This window comes from Populus alba, chromosome 3, assembly GCF_005239225.2.
Source record: "Populus alba chromosome 3, ASM523922v2, whole genome shotgun sequence".
NCBI classification, from domain to species: Eukaryota; Viridiplantae; Streptophyta; class Magnoliopsida; order Malpighiales; family Salicaceae; genus Populus; species Populus alba.
This window is the reverse complement of record NC_133286.1, coordinates 6,368,878-6,386,727: the sequence shown is the minus strand read 5'-3', so window position 1 is coordinate 6,386,727 and position 17,850 is coordinate 6,368,878. Positions and strand designations below refer to the sequence as shown.

The window sequence follows — 17,850 nt, the reverse complement described above, 5'->3', positions numbered from 1 at the left end:
AAAAATAATGTCTTCACTTAATAAAATGAATTTAAAAATAAATAAAGTGATAAATTATGAAAAAAAATTGTTAATGTTAATTAAAGAATAAAATGTAAAGTTGATCTTCTACACACACACAACACACACACATGCAAAGAGTTTACCTCGGCTATCTTTTCATTTTAAATGTTTTGTTTCTTTATCTGAAAGTTAAATTTAATGGTTTAATGGCTAGATACATTTGATTTTTTTTAATTATAAATATATCATGCAATACACCTTATCAATATAAGATTTCATAGAAAGAAATTTAAAGATATATTTATAATAATATCTTTAAGATATTATGAAATTAAATAAACAATGTTTAATTATTACAAAAAAAGTTAAACCAAACAATTTAAATAAATAAGAGGAATGATATGAATGAAAAAAAAAATCCAACAAACCATACAAGCGAACCAAATTCAGCGACCTGCATCATGCAATAAAACAACCCAATAGAAGAAAAACCAGAAAAATATTACAAAGTTTTAATTATAAAATAATCTAATATTGAAGGACGAAACATAAAAAAATATTAAATTTAAAAAACAAGTCAATTCATATTAATCTGTTAAACTCACAATCTAAGTGATGATATTGAGATAAACAAATAGAAAAGAAATTAAAGAAAATCATGAAATCCAATATTGAAAAAACTCCAACTTTGAAGGATTAAATTGAAAAGGAAAAAAAAATTCTCAATCAATCTAATATTGAAGGATAAAATCAAAAAAGAATCGATTTAAGAAATTAGCCAAAGTAGATTCAACAAAAAATGACAAATAAAAAGAGCCGAGATAAATCGGGTTATTTTCAAAACCGGTAAAACAATTTATAGAATGCAATTAAATAAAAATAACATATCCTAATTTTTAATTGAATAAATATTACATGATGAAATTTTTTTTTAAAAAAACCATGAGCTAAATAAAGAAAAAAAAAAACTAAAAACCTCAAAAACTCGCAACCCGTGAAATTCTAGACTCGGGCTCAATAAAAAACTTAGTTCCCAATCAATTTAATATTGAAGGATGAAATAGAAAATAAATATCAATTTAAGAAATTTACTAAAGTAAAAATAAAAATATCAATCAAAAGAATAAAAATTAAATAAGAAAAAAAACTTAAAAATGATCAAATTGTAAATTTTGAAATTCAAGACTTAGATTGAATCAAGAGATTCAATTCCCAACCAATTTAATATTTAATAATAAAATTAAAAAAAAAATATCAAATAATCTTTATCTTTATCTTAGCATTCTCATTGCTATTTTAGTATATTACAGCAGAGTCAACTGCGAAGACTGCTTTCTTGCAACAAAAAATACATAAACATAATTAAGGAACAAAATAACATCTGTTTTCATTTAGGGTATATATACATGTTTTGCGTTGCCAAATGACCAACTCACTCCAATCAAGAAAATGAGAATGAGAATAATGTCTAAAGAAGACAACAAACGGAGGGCCAAAAAATAATTTGTAGACAATCAAACACCAAAGCGATAGATGTTACAAACCTAACAAGTAAATTTATTTTGGGTTTCAAATTAGATTTTGTAGGCAATAAAGGCATCATAACCTTAAAATGATCATTATATCTTATACCTAAATGGAATTAAGGGTTGTAATTGTTAGCATTCACAATATTGAATATGTAATGATAATAATTGATATAAATTAAATGGCAAGCTAGTTTGGATTAATATGACAAACTCATATTCTAGGTCATGATATTAGAATAAGTCAATAAAAAAAAAAAAACCACAAAGTCATTTAAAACAAATATATCAAATAATGATATCATAAAAGCAAATAAGACAAAAAAAAAGATATCAACCCTTGACTCGAATTATCAAACTTGAAGCACCATACATGACATAATCATGAAGTTCAATCCTTAGAAAATGAAATGTTGAAATATAAAATTCAAAAAAAAAAATTACAAACAAAAAAAACCAAAATTAAAAATAACAATTAAAAAAATAAAGGTTAAAATCGAAGTAAAGAATAAATTAAAGGGCAACAATAAATTTTCACTTCGAGATTTAAACTAAAAAGAACCAAAACATTAACAAAAGGAAAACAAAAACCAAAAGAATGAGGATGAAAATGAAAAAAAAAAACATTACACTATCAACTCGAATTAAATAATGAAATTAAAAATATTTAAACTTTTATAAAAGGATTAATGAAAAAAAAAAAAGAAATCATAAGATAATGATTAAATTGAAAACACCGATACATTATTAAAAAAAAAAAAAAGAACATGTAGAATTTTTCAATGTGTTTTTTTACATTAAAAAAATTTGTAAATGAAAAATGAAAAACTTGTGCAAGCATCTAATTAATAAAATCATGAATTATTGTGTAAATAAATAAATAAAAATTTGTTAACGATGAATAAAAATAAATGTAAGTGGAAAAATTGAGAGAGAAATCAAGTGTTTAATAAAATTATATATTAAAAATAATTTATAATAGAGATTGACACCCACATAAAATTTGTTTAATAAAAATAAAAAACAATACTATTCATGACTGCATATATTCAAACAATTGTAAAAACAAATATTTAATCTAAATAAAATACATTAAAAAAATTATAGATGAGTCATTCTAACTTCTCACCGAATTAAACACACCTAATAAATTAAAAAAATAATCATTATTAAAAAAAAAAAACTAGATAAGAAAACAAATAATAGAGAAAGGGGTATTAGTTTATTTTTAAAAAAAATATGAAAACATGTATTAGATTAAAAAAAATGAAAAACAAATGAAGACAAGCCATGCACCTAAACCAAATAGAAAGGGCTTGTGTACAAGCCTATATTTTTTTTTATATATTAAAAAGTCAGACAATATGTCATCCATTGCAATATGTTTTTTCTGAGATTCTAGAATCTAGCCACTATGGTGGCCTGAAAAACGAGATCCATGATTTTTTCCATTCAAAAATTCATTTTCAACTTGTTTTTGACCCAAAACATTTATGAAACGCTTTAAAAACTTTGTTAAACCAAACCATGGCCTCCAAACTAACAGAAAATTTAAAATCAACCAAAAACAAAAAATCTTTCTAAGCTTAGATTTGTTTTCTAGGTCAAAAACAAAAAAATTCAAATATTAACCCCCTCATTATATAGAGCCTTTTGACATAAAAATTGTATGTTTTAATAACCTAAATCTTCTCAAACGACAATTTTATCTCTGTAAGCCAGAATCTAGCGACCTCTTCTCTCTCCTCCACCCAAAAACAAACTAAAAAAAAAGAAAAATAAAGCTTGGTAGCAAAATGTAATTTTTTAAAAAAATTATAGGGACCGAATACCTAATTGCTAAAAAAGATGAAGGACAAAAATAAAATTTTAAAACAAATTGCATACCCCGCCACTAATTTTATCTGCCTTTATCACTTTAGTTCTATTTCTTTCAATTCAACCCTCATAAAATAAAAATAAAAATAAAAAACATGCAATTGAGTTTGAATTTGAGTTTAAAAAGGCTCAATTGTGCAAAAAAAAAAAAAAAAACAAACAAAAGAAGTTCATAGAGCAAATTAAAAACTTTCAAAATTTTAACTGCTCCAATTAGTAAAATGTGAGAAAGCGACCAATAATTTAATGAATAGTGAAAATACCACCAGTTTTAGCTTTATACTTAATATATCTTTGTTGTTTCTTCATCAATTTAAATATATGAACTTTACTATCAAATCATAATTTATTGAGCAATGGCTTTTTTCCAAACACAAACATAAGAAATTGAAGAATTATCATAGAGATGAGATTGTTATAAATTGAGGATAATGATGTCAATGTCCTCAATTTTACAATAACTCACCATTGATATGTTAATATTCTTCAAGATTTCTACAGCAGTCACATGAAGATCTTTAATTATGTATCCAAGCAGTGTTGATTTGTCTGAATAGTGAACACAAAGATTGTCATAGATTGAGAGATTTTATGTTCAGGTTACGAAGAAAGATTTCAGATTCATTTTTTGTTTTTCTTTACAATTAATTATTAATTAATGCATGAGTTTAAGGGATATTTAATTGTATTTAATTTTGCTTGCAATATATACAAGTGTATGATTAATATTTGTTTTTAGCTTTTCTACAAGTTATCCTCTCTCGCTCTTTCTCTCAAAATTCAAAAAGTGTTTATCTTTTCTTTTCATTATTTCTCTTCTAATTTTTGGGAAAAAAAAAGTTCTATTTCAAAATAGTTTCACCCTTCAAATTAAATTTTAAAGTTCTTAATATTAAAATTACAGGCATCCTAAAAATTTGCTGTATAATAGTATGAATTAATTTTATTTTGACCGCCTTTTTTTTTTTTTTTCTCTACTTACAAAATTACCGTTCTAGTATTGCATTGCTCTTTGTACATGTACCAATGATAGATTTGGTCCACTAATATTGTATGACATCGCTTGTATTAAAAAACTGTTCAAACTCCTATGCTATATACAACGATTTGTAACGGATTGAAAATTTACATTATTTTTTTTCTGTGATGTGAGGCAAGATATCAAAAATAGTTTTTTCACATGACATAAATATATAATATAAACTTGTATGGTAAAATTATAAAATTTATATTTTAACTAATTATATATTAACTTAAATAATAATTAACAATATAACATAATTACAATAAAAGTAAAACAAACAATAAAAAAAATCCAAAAACCTTATATTTTTTTTATATTGATTCTTCTATTTTTTAAAAAATAAATTGACTCACTTACTTTTCAAAAATCACATCCCTTTAAATTTTGATAAGTGATTTAACATTAATTATTCTAAAAGTCAAACATGCCAAACTAAAATAAAAAAAATATCACAATTTATATGTTAATAATTTATATAAAGAACGGTCAAGAATGAAATGAATAAGTATTTTCATTTTACAAAAATAAAAACCATAACAACTTATATCATTAAAAATATTATAACAATTATAGTCAAAATCAAGCCTTTGATTATTAGATTAAACAAGTTTTGAAAAAATATAAATTTAGAATAACAAAAATGCTAAGATACAAATTATTATATTATACAATTTTATACTTCTTTTAAACTTGTAAAATATTTTATCAAATTTGACCAAGTTTTTAATTTTCAAGTTTTTAGTTTAATTTTACATGTCAGATATATATTATATTGACTTGTAAATTTTAACAACATTGATATGAAGAGTCCAGTTGCATCAACTTTAAATTTGACAAGACAAATATCATGGAACCAATTAAGAATACAATTAAAAAATATTGCAAATCTCTCTCAACTACACAAAATGCCCTTACGAAGCGGGGCACAAGAAGTTCTCCGAGATGCGGTAAAAGTTGCAAAAACAATTCAGACATGTAATTGTAAGGTTTCTCACTTCACAACAGAAGGACTAACTTAAGGGCAGATGACATGTTACACTGAATGCTGAAAGTTCAGATACATACTAGCATTTGAAAACAGGGTGAGAAGCTGCTGGCATTCCAGTATTCACCAGTATCAGTCACATAGAGATAAACTTCACAAACTGTAGTCCACCGCCACTCACATTCCTTCCCTACCAGTTCATAGCAAGCAATTCTATCCGAATTACACCTTTCACAGAACCATTATCAATGAAACACAACTGAGCCAAAATTATGTTCTCAAAAACTGCACACAAGAAATAGCGAATATAAATAATGAACAGATCCATAATACAAGTGCAATATCATTTCCTTGAGCTTTTCACTACATTGTGTCCTCGAACTAAAATGGTGAACTATTAATTGAAACGATAAAGGAATTTTGACGATTCAAGCAAGGTTTTAAACAAGTGGGAATAAAGGCTTTCTCCAATAGGTGGTGCCTGCAGCATTTATTCCCTGGAAACTTTTGGAGCAAAAGGGACATTTCAAGAAGAGGCGATTGAAGCTTAGTTTCAATATAAAGCTACACTTTTCCAAATGGGAATTATTGGGAGGTGGGTCCAAAATAAATTCTTAAAGATACTGAAGCAGGCACACACACACACACAGACAAGAACAGCAAAGTGGAGTGACAGTGTGGTGTGACTAAGGTGTTTATTGGCAACCTTTCTCCTCAGCCTCTCTCCCAGACACCTAACCACCACCCTTTTAGCATTTTCCATATACTTGCATATGCCAAATAGTAGTAAGGGTAAAAACTTTACGGTCTAGCTAGAAAGCACAAATTCCTTGCAGGTGTTTAATTTCAAGGACTTGTTCAACATGGGGTTCAGCATTTAGATCACTATCTCAAGAGTGTGATCCTCAGAATAAAACACTGAAATCTATTACATTTTTGTTTAGCCAGCAGATTTCCAAGAAAGAAAAATCGGAAACATTGTTTGGCTCATCCTCAGACCTTAGCAACCAAAAGATTAAAGATTAAAAAAGATTGCATCCCTCAAACTCAATATTTCTACGTTGTTTTCAAATTGCCATTAACTCCTCCTTTTTTGTACCCACATCTATTAGATCTAAAAATTACAAACTGACATCCTTTGAAAATATGTATTTACCCACCCATGCTAGGATTTGAATGAGTTGGTATATCAAAGAAAAACTAAGGAGCTCGAATTGAAAGCAACAGGTATGGAAGCGGTTGGTCAGCCCAGTTTTCCATTCGTCCACGAATTTTGAGAATCACACCGCACAAAGCAATCGCTAGAATACAATCAAACCCCAGCAGCTCACAGAATATACGATAATATTAATTTCCCAACCAGATTTCACAGCGTAGTAGCTTTAAGCAAAGCCTTGACTTTTCAGAAATAAAATAAAAAATAGTGAAAAGAGTTTTCTAGCCTAAATTCGTAAATTAAATTGAGAATTAAGAGGCTAAAAGAAACAATTATTCAATTTGATTTGATTCAACCAAAAGAAACGCAAGATCTATAGTTGTTTATTTTCTGTAGGTGTAAGAAATGAATTCAAGATTTATAGAAATAAAAAATAGTAAGATAAGACCTGAGATCCGATTGAAATATAAAAACACGCTTTAGAGATCCAGCTTCTTTGGCGGCGGCTTCTGCTTCACCGCGGCCTCCGATTCAGTTGATGCAAGGCGGGATCCAATTCGCTATTCTTTGTTTTTTCCTGTTTCCTTACTTTTCTTTCTCCATAAGAACCAGTCATGTCGAGCCATCTGGCAATCAAATCGCAGAATCAGTTCCCGACCTGCACCAAGCGAATCAGAGACCGCCGGTAACTAAATCGTCTCTCCTTCTCTGATCGGTTATCACACACGACTAAAAATACCCTTAGCTATTTCTGAATTTATTATTATTTCAAATAAACAACCCTAGTTATAGACTACACGATTTGAGTGGGATGAGGGTTATTTATTGAGGGTACAGACAAGCGTGATTTCGACACGTGTATCCTGCCGACCCGGTTCAGTGAGCCGGCAACCATCAACGAATAATACGCAAATAGGCTTGGATTTCATGGAAATTGCGTTTTGTGCCATTCTTTCAGTCTCCCGCCGAGCGTTGGGGTCCTACGCTACAGTAAATGCACATGCGCGTGATCATCAGCTACAACGTGGACTCTTTCTAGATGCATGAAAATGCACGTAAGAATATTTAACAGCTATTTTCTCTTTTATGTTTTAAGTTAATTATTTGCGACTTTTTATAACATAATATAAAAAAATAAAAAATAAAAAACAGTTTCCTTACGGATATGATATATGAACTAAGAATGACAAAATACTCGTTCTATGAGTGCTCAGACAAAACCCAATTTGATAAAGGAGGGTGTTGACTGTTGAGAGCATTTTTGCTTTATATATATATATAGAATAATTTGTCTTTTAAAATAAATTTGTTTATAGATTTATATTTTATTTTAAGAGCATCCCCATTGATCTTTTTTTTTTCTTCTTCTTTTTTTTTGCTATATTTTTAAATAATTTGAGAAAGAAATAATCGTTTATACGAAAACAGAGTCAGAAATGAATAATAAAAAACAAGTGGTAGTTTCATTTTATAAAGTTGGCATTTAATTCGATAGGCCTTGTAACCATTCAGTTTGCTGTCAAAACCAATACAAAACACAAATAACCTTTCCCCTCTATAATAATTTCTACGATAAATTATAATAACAGAGGCGGTTAAAATACTTTGAAGACTCTATCATAGCTCTTTCTCAATTATTATTGATTCACTGATTATTATTTAATTTATTTAAATTGAAAATGGAGAAGATTATTCTCTTCTGTGGACCTGTTTTATTTCAAATCTAGAAAGGGCTCCTTCCGAGCTAATTTTCAACGCCAATGCCATCTGGGAAGGAAAAGGATGCATCTTCCAACAATAAATACCACTGTTGGCAAAATTTTAAGAATCCAGGCCATTTGGAACTCAACACAATCATCGTATTATTTAGTGTTGATGTAATTCAACACTAAAAGTAAGCAAACTTAAAAAAAATAATTATAAAAAATCCAACTCTCTTTCTCTCTACATAAAAATTGAAACAATCATAAAAATCAGAAGTTGGGGAAAGTAATTTAAAAATAATATACCAAAACCCAACCATAGAACATTGTCCCACACTAATAAAAATTTATTTTCATATATATATATATATATGAAAATAAATTTTTATTAGTGTGGGACAATGCTTTTTGGTTGGGTTTTAACTTTTTTTCCGAACTAAATTAAATGTTTTTTAAGATCAATTTCTTATTTATTTTAAACACTCTAATATTACATGTTATGGTGCTCACTTTGGAGGATATTTTTCAACCAAGTCTTTAACCCTAAAAAAATAGTTGGATTAAGCCTTAAATGCACCATGTATAAAGGCCTTTTTTTTTGTTCCATCAATCCTCCACATGAATGATATTGACTCGCTCACATACAAAATTATAAAGGAAAAATAAAATGGTAGGTCATTATATCAAGATAGATAGCTTTTTGCGTTGAGTCTTTCTTATTGAAATACTATCAAATTTACTTGAAAAATTAGTAAATAAATTTATTTTGGCCCTGAATATCTTATGGTTTCATGAGTAATTAGAGAATTTAGCATGCAAGAATTATCATAAAGACGATTATATTTCTTACTCATATGGGTGATCTCTCAACAAGATTATTCTACAACACTCCATGAGGTAAACCAAGATATATGAATCATTTAGAGCACTACTCATCCTTGTCATACTATAACCAACATCTTTTTTCATCATAAAAAAAATATAAGAAATTATTATTTTTTAGTGCCATCAAGAGTGGCACATGACTTAGTTTTCTCTTTAAACCTAGATCTTAAGATTTATAATCAATTAGATAAGTTTACCATCATGACACTCTTTCATCTTTAAATGCTTCAAGTTTATTCTCCATAATGAACTATATTTGAGCTCTCTTGTTAAACATTTGGTAAGCGAATTCATAATATTTTTCTTTAACCATTACATAATCAATGGAAATAATTTCACTCAAGATTTATTGTTTATTGGTATTATATCTTTGATGTATGTGTCTAGACTTATCATTATACATGTTATTTTATGTCCTTCCAATTATTGACTTGATTTTGCAATTGATGCAAATCATTGGTATTGGCTTTGGCTAGCATAGAATATCACATGACTTCCTTTCTAGCTTTATCTAGATCAATAAACTTTGATTTCATCACGAGTCTTCTAATACATATTTTCTTGGAGGACATTTAACATAGGACTTATTTACCAAATTTAAAAACATATCCACTTATGGATTTTGAATTCTTAGTATAAGATATCTAATTTCATTGTTATATATCCCTCAAGTACTGTTAAGTACCCAATATAGTGTAACCTATAGTCAAAGTGTATCTCAAGTATTAAGGTATCCTATTTACTGCTTTTCAATGATCCAAAACTCAATTATTGGTAAATCTACTTAGCTTGCTAACTGAGCATATAATAACTAGTCTTATGTAGTTCATAACATATATTAAGTTTGTAGTAATTCAAGAATATTCTAATTGGAGTTTCCCTTCACCTTTATTTTTAGATAGACATACTATCTATTGGTATTTTAATAGTGTTATTTATATATTTAGATTTTTTTTTAATTCTAAACATAATGAGATTGTGACAATATCAAGCCATTAGATATCCTAGACACTACCAAAAAATCTACGAATATAAATGAAATCACCAACCGATTTTATTCCATCACTAAATCCGTAGGTATTTACCGACATAAATAGTCTGTTGGTAAATACCGAGGGGATTACAGTCATAATAATAGGAATTTAAAAAACCAAAAAGTGCAATGACATGTATTTTTTATGGACGCTTTTACCAATAAAATTATAGTTGGATTCAAACTGGAAAAGTTGTACAGTGACGTGTTATTTATACTGACATAATTGCTGATGTATTGACAGAAGTAAACATTTCGTTGGTAAATTCATTGAAAATAGTTAATATATGAACTGGCCATCAACCCTCCCCTCCCCTATTTCTCCTTCTTTCCCTCTACAACTAAACAAACCCCTTCCAAATCTACAACTAACAACCCCCTCACCCCTCATATCACCCCCCATCCTTTCTCGACTTTTCTAGTCACAAATAACAATTTTATTATGGATTTTTCATATTAAATAAGTAAATCTATCATTTTTAAAAATTTAAAAATAATTTTGAAATGACAATTTTTTTATTGCATATTTTTTGTAGTATATGTATTTTGATTGAGTTTTTACTTGTTTTATTGGTCTTTCTCAAACACACTTGTTATATGAATACATGATTTTGTATATGTTATGATTTGTTTTAAATTTTATAAAATTATATTTGCTTGCAAATTGTTGAAACTTATGTTGAATTACCAACTTCGATATGTTTGTAATGATATAAATAATGACTTGTTTAACTGATCCATTTTATATTTTGTTAATTTTATTACTGAGTTGTAATTTTTATAAATTAATATGTACAAATTTGTATCTACGTAAATAATTGATAATGAATTAAGATAACTATAAAAGTAGGTTGATTATTTACTTAAAATAGTTAATTAATACATATTGTTGTCATCATATATATAAGTCATGGATTATCGTTCATGGATATACAAGAATTCACCCAAGAATTGATGATGATAGATTATTGTAATGAGATTCAGTATTTTATTAATTACACAACATCTATTTCGAGAAATATTTATGGAGGCAGTATTAGGTATCCATGCAAGAGGTGTCAAAATAAAATATTTCTCTATCTAAATGTTGTAACAATATATCTTCTATACAAATGGTTCATGGAGGAATACCTGGTTAGTATGCACACAGAGAACCATTTGTTCCTCACGAGACCATGGTAAAAAGGATAGTAGCGCTAGCAATGTGCATGAAGTTGAAACTGACAACAATAATCTTTATAGGATTACGGTTATGGATGCGATGAGAATGAATCAGGGTCATGTCGACCAATGTCTAATTATTAATGAAGAACCTAATGTAAACGTAAGCAGATTTTTTTTTTTTTTTATCTTTTGAAAGATTCTAATGAACTATTATGAGATGACTGCATAAATCAAAATAAATTATCGATCGTTGTATATGTGTTTACCATCAAGTTGAATTATAGGTTGAGTGAGGCCGATTATAATAGAATTGTCGAATGGGCGAGAAACATTTTACTTAAAGGGAACATGCTACAAGAGAACTTTTATGCTGCTAAGTCCATGATAAAACCCCTCGGTATAAAATACCAGAAAATTGACACGTGTCAAAACTTCTATAGGATGTTCTACCTTGAAAATGCTAAGCTGATCGAGTGTAGAACATGTGGGAATTCCTGTTATAAACCTAGAACTGGTAGGAAAGACACTTGTAGCATATAAAAAACACGCGGTTGATGAAGTAATGGTGCACCCTTTCGATGGTGAAGTATGGAAACACTTTAACAACATGCATTTTCACTTTTTAACTGAATCAAAGAACGTTCATTTTAGGCTATCAATGATATGTTGCTTCTTATTCTTGTTGGCCAGTTGTACTAACGGTTTATAACTTGCCACCGAGGATGTGTATAAAGTCGGAATTCATATTTTTATCTACGGTCATACACAGTCCTAATAGTTGAGGTCGAAATATAGATGTTTGTTTTTGACCGTTGACTAATAAGTTGATACAGTTGTGGTCTCTCGACGTGTTGACTTATGATATATCGATGAAACATAATTTTCTTATAGGGGCAACTTTGATGTGGACTATCAATGATTTTTTAGCTTATGGCATGGTTTTTGGTTGAAGCACACATAAAAAACTAGCATACCCCTACTATATGAAAAATAAAAAGGCATTTACGCTAATAAATGATGATAAATTGTCTTTTTTTATTGTCATTAATGGTTCTTACCAATGAATCACAAGTTCAACAAGAAATTCTTTGTTGACAGAGTTGAAAGGGATATTGCACTGCTATTTTTTTAGGTGAAGAATTGTATAACATAGTGTCGGAATACGATGATATTGTGTTTGGTTTTTAATCTAGTAAATAAAAGTTTCATGGTTTTGGTTTGACTTATATTTGGTGCACTTTGTCCATCTATAAATCCATCTATATATTTATTACCAACAGATTCACTAATAGTCTATAAATTACCGATGAGAGTTTTTTTTACTGACTGTTTCTGTTCATGAATCTGTCGGGTAACATATGTATTAACAAACTGCTAATGTAAATAATGATAAAAAAATCTTTTGGTAAAACTGTTAAATTTAGTAGTGATCCACCCATACCAAAACAACTAGAACAATGAAATAGATCGTATAAAACATCTTACCAACCAAATTTAAACTCAATTTAGTAAGTTTTTAACAATTCAAAATCCAAGCTTTCTCTCATTAGAATTTCCAATTCCTTAACTTGTTTTCTCTTACCAATTCTACCTTTGATTAGTTTTTTCAAGAAAAACCACTCATAATCACCTCCAAGCTCACAATTTGGAAGAAAAAAACATAAATTTTGGAAGAAATTGAGAGAAATGGTGTTTTTCCTTCCATGGTTAGTCATTGACCTCAAATAGTAAAATGGAGGAAATGTTTTGATTTATATACAACAATATCATTACTAATTGCCTTTGTGTTATTTTATGTAAATTACCTGGCTATTGGTACATTTTATGTACTTCTTTATTACTTAATTCATTGAGATTTTCAAGCTAATTTAATGAGGACTTTCACCCCTAATTGTAATAAAATTCTACTCATAATTTTCATCATTTTTTGTTAAAAACTTTAATGATTAAATGAGGGGTTTACACTATTAGTCAATATTATTCACACACAAATTCACACATTAATTTACTTAGAGTATTATTCTATTTTTCTAAGAATTTTCACCTTAATTCATGAAACCTTTCTTTTAAATAATATTTTATCCGATTGGAATTTATGCAATTTATTATGGGTTTTACTAGTTTTCATTATTTTCTTTAATCAAATAATTCATAAAAGAGGTTTATACCTGATTACTACAAACAAGAGTTATACATAAGACTTCAGATATTGCATCAAAGTTTTTTTAAGTATGGAGGAGTGTTTGATGGAGTTTGAGCTAGTAATGATATGTTGTTAATTGATAAAACCCAAAAAATAGACCTTAATTAGGAGTATTGGTGGGTTGAGGAAGGATATTGCTAATATTATTGAGTTGAAGCCATATATCTTTCTTAAGGATGCGATAAAACTTATGACAATGATAGATCGACAACAAAAGAAAGACTAAAAAAAATTAGAATAATTGATAGCAATCAAGAAGATAAATCTAGAAGAAAACACATAATAATGGTAATCTTCATCAAAAATAATATTGTAAAGGTAACATTGTTTTTTCCTTAAACATAACTATCCTTTATATTTTTTTAATTATTAGGTAATGCCTTTAATTTTTCATTGTGTATTTTTTATCTACCATCATAATATCCATTAAAGTGTGAAAACCATATTCAGCATAAATCTAGGTTTTGGCATTTTCTTGTCAATTGCAACCATGTTAGAGACCTAGTGAGACACTCCACAACTTTGAGGAATTCAACATGCTATTGCTTTGTCGCTTTCTTTTTAATTTTGAGTAAAACATCCATCCTCATCTATTTAAGTTTTTTTTAACTGGTTTGCTTTTAGATTTAGCAACAGCCTGTAAACCTGAATATTTGAAAAACTTAAATATGTTCAAGGTTATTATTGAGCCATACAATTTAGCTAACCCAAACACAATTAAACCAAAAACTTTGGTCAACTTGATATATGCCACCACGATGTACAAGTTAGTAATTAATTTCTTGTAGACAAGATGATCTTGGAGTCGTTACACTTGGGTTACAACTCTTCAAATTGTGAACTACATTTTCTGGCCACATAATTCTCAAGCTCAGCCTGCTAAGCATACTTTACACTTTGCCCATGGAATGTATGACGTGTATTAAGCCGTAGCCCATAAGTAAGTACCTGGAGGCTCACTATTTCGAGCGTTGCCCATCTAGTAGTAGTTAGCCTAATAAGCATGGGCAGACATAGAAAACAAAACTTCAGATTAAAGAAGAGCTAAGACCATGATGAAGCAACTAGAAAAGCATACTCCCTGCCTAAAAAGAAATCACAAGAAAATAACCATGAAAGATAACTTAATTCGATTTGCTTTTTTAAAAGTTTATATAATTATTAATTTCAGAATTTATGAGATTAGTTGAGATATATATAAGTTAGTTATATATTTATATTAATAATAATAATAATAATAATAAATCACCAGAAAACAATTGAAAAGGAAAGAGGAAATTCTTTTTCACAAGTTTGCAGATATTTCCACATGCTTTTTTTTTTTGTCTGTATTACTTGTTAGGCTGCTACTGTGAACTTCACATAAAAAGTTGTGCCTTCGACCCCTTTCTCCCTTCAGCTTTACGTATATGTGTGTTGGCACGTGTTTGGTTTAGATGTTCACTGTAATATGCGCTGAAAATAATTTTAATATATTGAAATTAATGGAAGTAAAAAAGCTTCCCAGTTATTGCTCTCAAAATCTTGTTTACCAAGCCTTGGCTTCAGGATGTGGTGGAGTTTTGAGCTGACGCCATTGTAACCTTAGCCCCATGTGAGGCGTAAGAGAAATCCCCTTTTCTTCGTTTTCTTCTAATTTTAACTCATCACTTGCCTAATGTTTTTCTTACATCACTTGCCAAATGTTCGCAGGTGAGTTTTTAAAATGAACACTCGTAACTAGTTTCAAGATCAAGACCAAAAGAGAAAAATAAAAGAAGATACGGGCTTCAATATACTGATCTGAAAGCAGGTAATTACAATTCATCGAATAAAACACCTTTTCTTTCTGTAAAGGAAATTGTAGAAATAGTTAAGTTATGGGAGGAAGAAAAAATGGAAGAGCATGCGGTTTATGTTTTTTGACCTTATTATTATTGCACTAAACCTGTACTTTTCCTAAAGGAAGGGAATAAAAAAGAAGAAGCGAACATATACATGAGAAATCAAGGAGAAAAGAAAACTAAGGACAGACATCCAAATTCAAAAGAGGAAGAAAGAAAGAAATCATTTAGCCTTGGAGGTGCACCGTCTGGATATGTAGCTCCCATTTGATGGATGAAAATGTAGCTGACAATTCAACTGACACAAGAACCCAACTGATCCAAGAACCCCGACTTTCCAGCGAGCTTTTACACCTCCTTTCAAATCGAAGCGTACCTCATCCTCTTTGAGGTATGCATCAACATCGTCCATTTGCTCGGGATTCAATGGTATGGGATCCGAGGTGTAGTCATAATTAAAATCAACAGAACTGTTCTTTCTTACTTCATAGGGAGCCGCAGTTGACAGCACTGCTATTCTAATCCCATCGAAGAACAGTTCAAGATTGAAATTTGAGAAGCTAGCATGAGCCTTCATGTTGTCATTCTTGGACCTTACCACGATGTTTATTTGCGTCACAAGTATCCCTGCTCCGTCATAGCTGAAATGAAGGAGATGAGCGTCGACAACGCTGATGACCGGAACTCTTGGGTGGATTACCAAGTAGCCAACGAAGACGATGATGCCGGCTATGATTACTGCAGTTGTAATGAGGGCACATAAGATGGCAGCGCACCACCATAGAAAATGGGTTGGGGGAGGGGGATGATATCCTAATTTCTGGACCATAATTGGTGGCAAATAACAATTGGCACTCTAGGAGTGACAACATTCGGTTTTTGGTGTTTTGTGGCAATTTTTATGGTTATGAAGGAAGATGAATTCCTAATGAAGTAGAGAAAAGACTTGGAGATTAGCAGCAAGGTAAAGAATTTTAAGACGATAGGGTTCTTAGCTCTAATTGGTGGGGGAGGTTAGGTATCTTCTTTTCCTAGTTTTAAAGCATTTGTGCCCATGATGATATGTCCTTCTAACTGTTGTTATTGCACTTGTATACTGTTGTAGCCTCTCTTCTCTATTAAGGAATCGTAGGTTAGGTTATCCTGTGCCTGCAATCAATTTATTCCAAACTTGCTTTGCATTACTTCAATTCAAAATAAATAATCTATTGATGGAAACATAATAAGCTTAGCTGCGCTATGTGAAGTAATTATACAGACCAAAAACTACCAATTTTGGAGGGGGAGCTTTGATTAGCAATTGATAACATGTTGATCAATATTTAATGGAAACCTATTGTTGATTCTTTATTCATCAAGCTGCTTATCAATGAAAAAAAAAGAGAGACAGGTAGCATCTTCGCAAATCAAATCTAATAATCATATGAATAATAAAATATCAATTTATTCATATAAAAAATATTGTTTGTTATATTTCAAGTGTAAATTCCGAGAAAAAAAAAAAACAAGGCTGGATTAAATTAAAGAAAATAAACTAAACTAGAAAGAAGTGGGGGCAAAACGAATACACTTAAAAAAAATGAGGCCTAAATGCAAATAAGGATAATTATAAAACATAAGTACTCCTGTTCTCACCAAAAATAGATTTGCAGATAACGTAAAGAAAAAAAAGAGGGAGTTTTTATATTTATTTTTACAAATCAAGATAGAAACACCAAAATTTCAAAAAAAAAAAAAAAAAAAACCATCCAAGATTAAGGGTTATAGGTAGAATAAACACTAGTGAAAAATGGATTAACAAGAAGAGAAGAGGGGAGGGCCGACTATCATTAGAAAGAAAAAGAGGGATCGAAACTTTGATTCGTACCAGGTAAGGTATTCTAAACCTGCTCTTATGAGTCATTTTAAGTTGATTATGAATTGATGCCTGAATGTTAATTTATAGATTTTAGTTCTTAGACTTAAATTGAAGAAAAAGTACGAGTTGCTAAATTAAAGAACTTTATGTGTTGTGTGTAAAGGGAAAGGTTGACGAATCTGGATAGTTTCATCTCTTGACTTTTAGAGAGATTTCGGGTAGGAGGATGAAGGAATTAGGATCAGATTCTTCATAGAAATTATAGTTTTGAATGTTGGCTAACTAATGAAATTGGTTTTGCTCAATTTGAAGTTATAGAACTCCAGCTATGGGTCACCAAACGAAACAGTAACAGTTTAAAAAAATGAGACAGTGACAGTTCAATGTCTAGACAGTAACAATTGGATAGTGACAGTTAAAAAACGAGACAGTAACAGTTCAAAAATGAGATAGTGACAGTTCAATGTCTAGACAGTAACAATTGGACAGTGACAGTTTAAAAACGAGACAGTGACAGTTCAAAAACGAGACAGTAACAGTTCAAAAACGAGACAGAAACAGTTCGGGATTTAAGCAGAAATAGTTCATAAAGGAATGATAATTGCGGTT

At 29.5% G+C, this 17,850-nt stretch overlaps 1 protein-coding gene and 1 long non-coding RNA gene across 2 annotated transcripts; both read right to left on the bottom strand.

Moving 5' to 3' along the window:
• Positions 1-5,274: 5,274 nt before the first annotated feature.
• On the bottom strand, positions 5,275-7,556 carry LOC118031043 (uncharacterized). The gene is made up of 2 exons (XR_004684437.2): positions 7,021-7,556; positions 5,275-5,701 (listed from the first exon to the last, which is right to left on the bottom strand). It is a non-coding gene; the product is annotated as an uncharacterized lncRNA (long non-coding RNA).
• A 7,749-nt stretch (positions 7,557-15,305) lies between these two features.
• LOC118031042 (uncharacterized) lies at positions 15,306-16,395 on the bottom strand. Its single transcript, XM_035035342.2, has one exon. It carries the CDS (start codon positions 16,210-16,212, stop codon positions 15,607-15,609), a length of 606 nt encoding a protein of 201 aa, XP_034891233.1. The 5' UTR covers positions 16,213-16,395; the 3' UTR covers positions 15,306-15,606.
• Between the last annotated feature and the right edge of the window lie 1,455 nt (positions 16,396-17,850).

Coding starts and splice junctions, on each gene's coding strand:
- LOC118031042 (XM_035035342.2), bottom strand. CDS start 16,212: ATGGTCCAGAAATTAGGATATCATCCCCCTCCCCCAACCCATTTTCTA.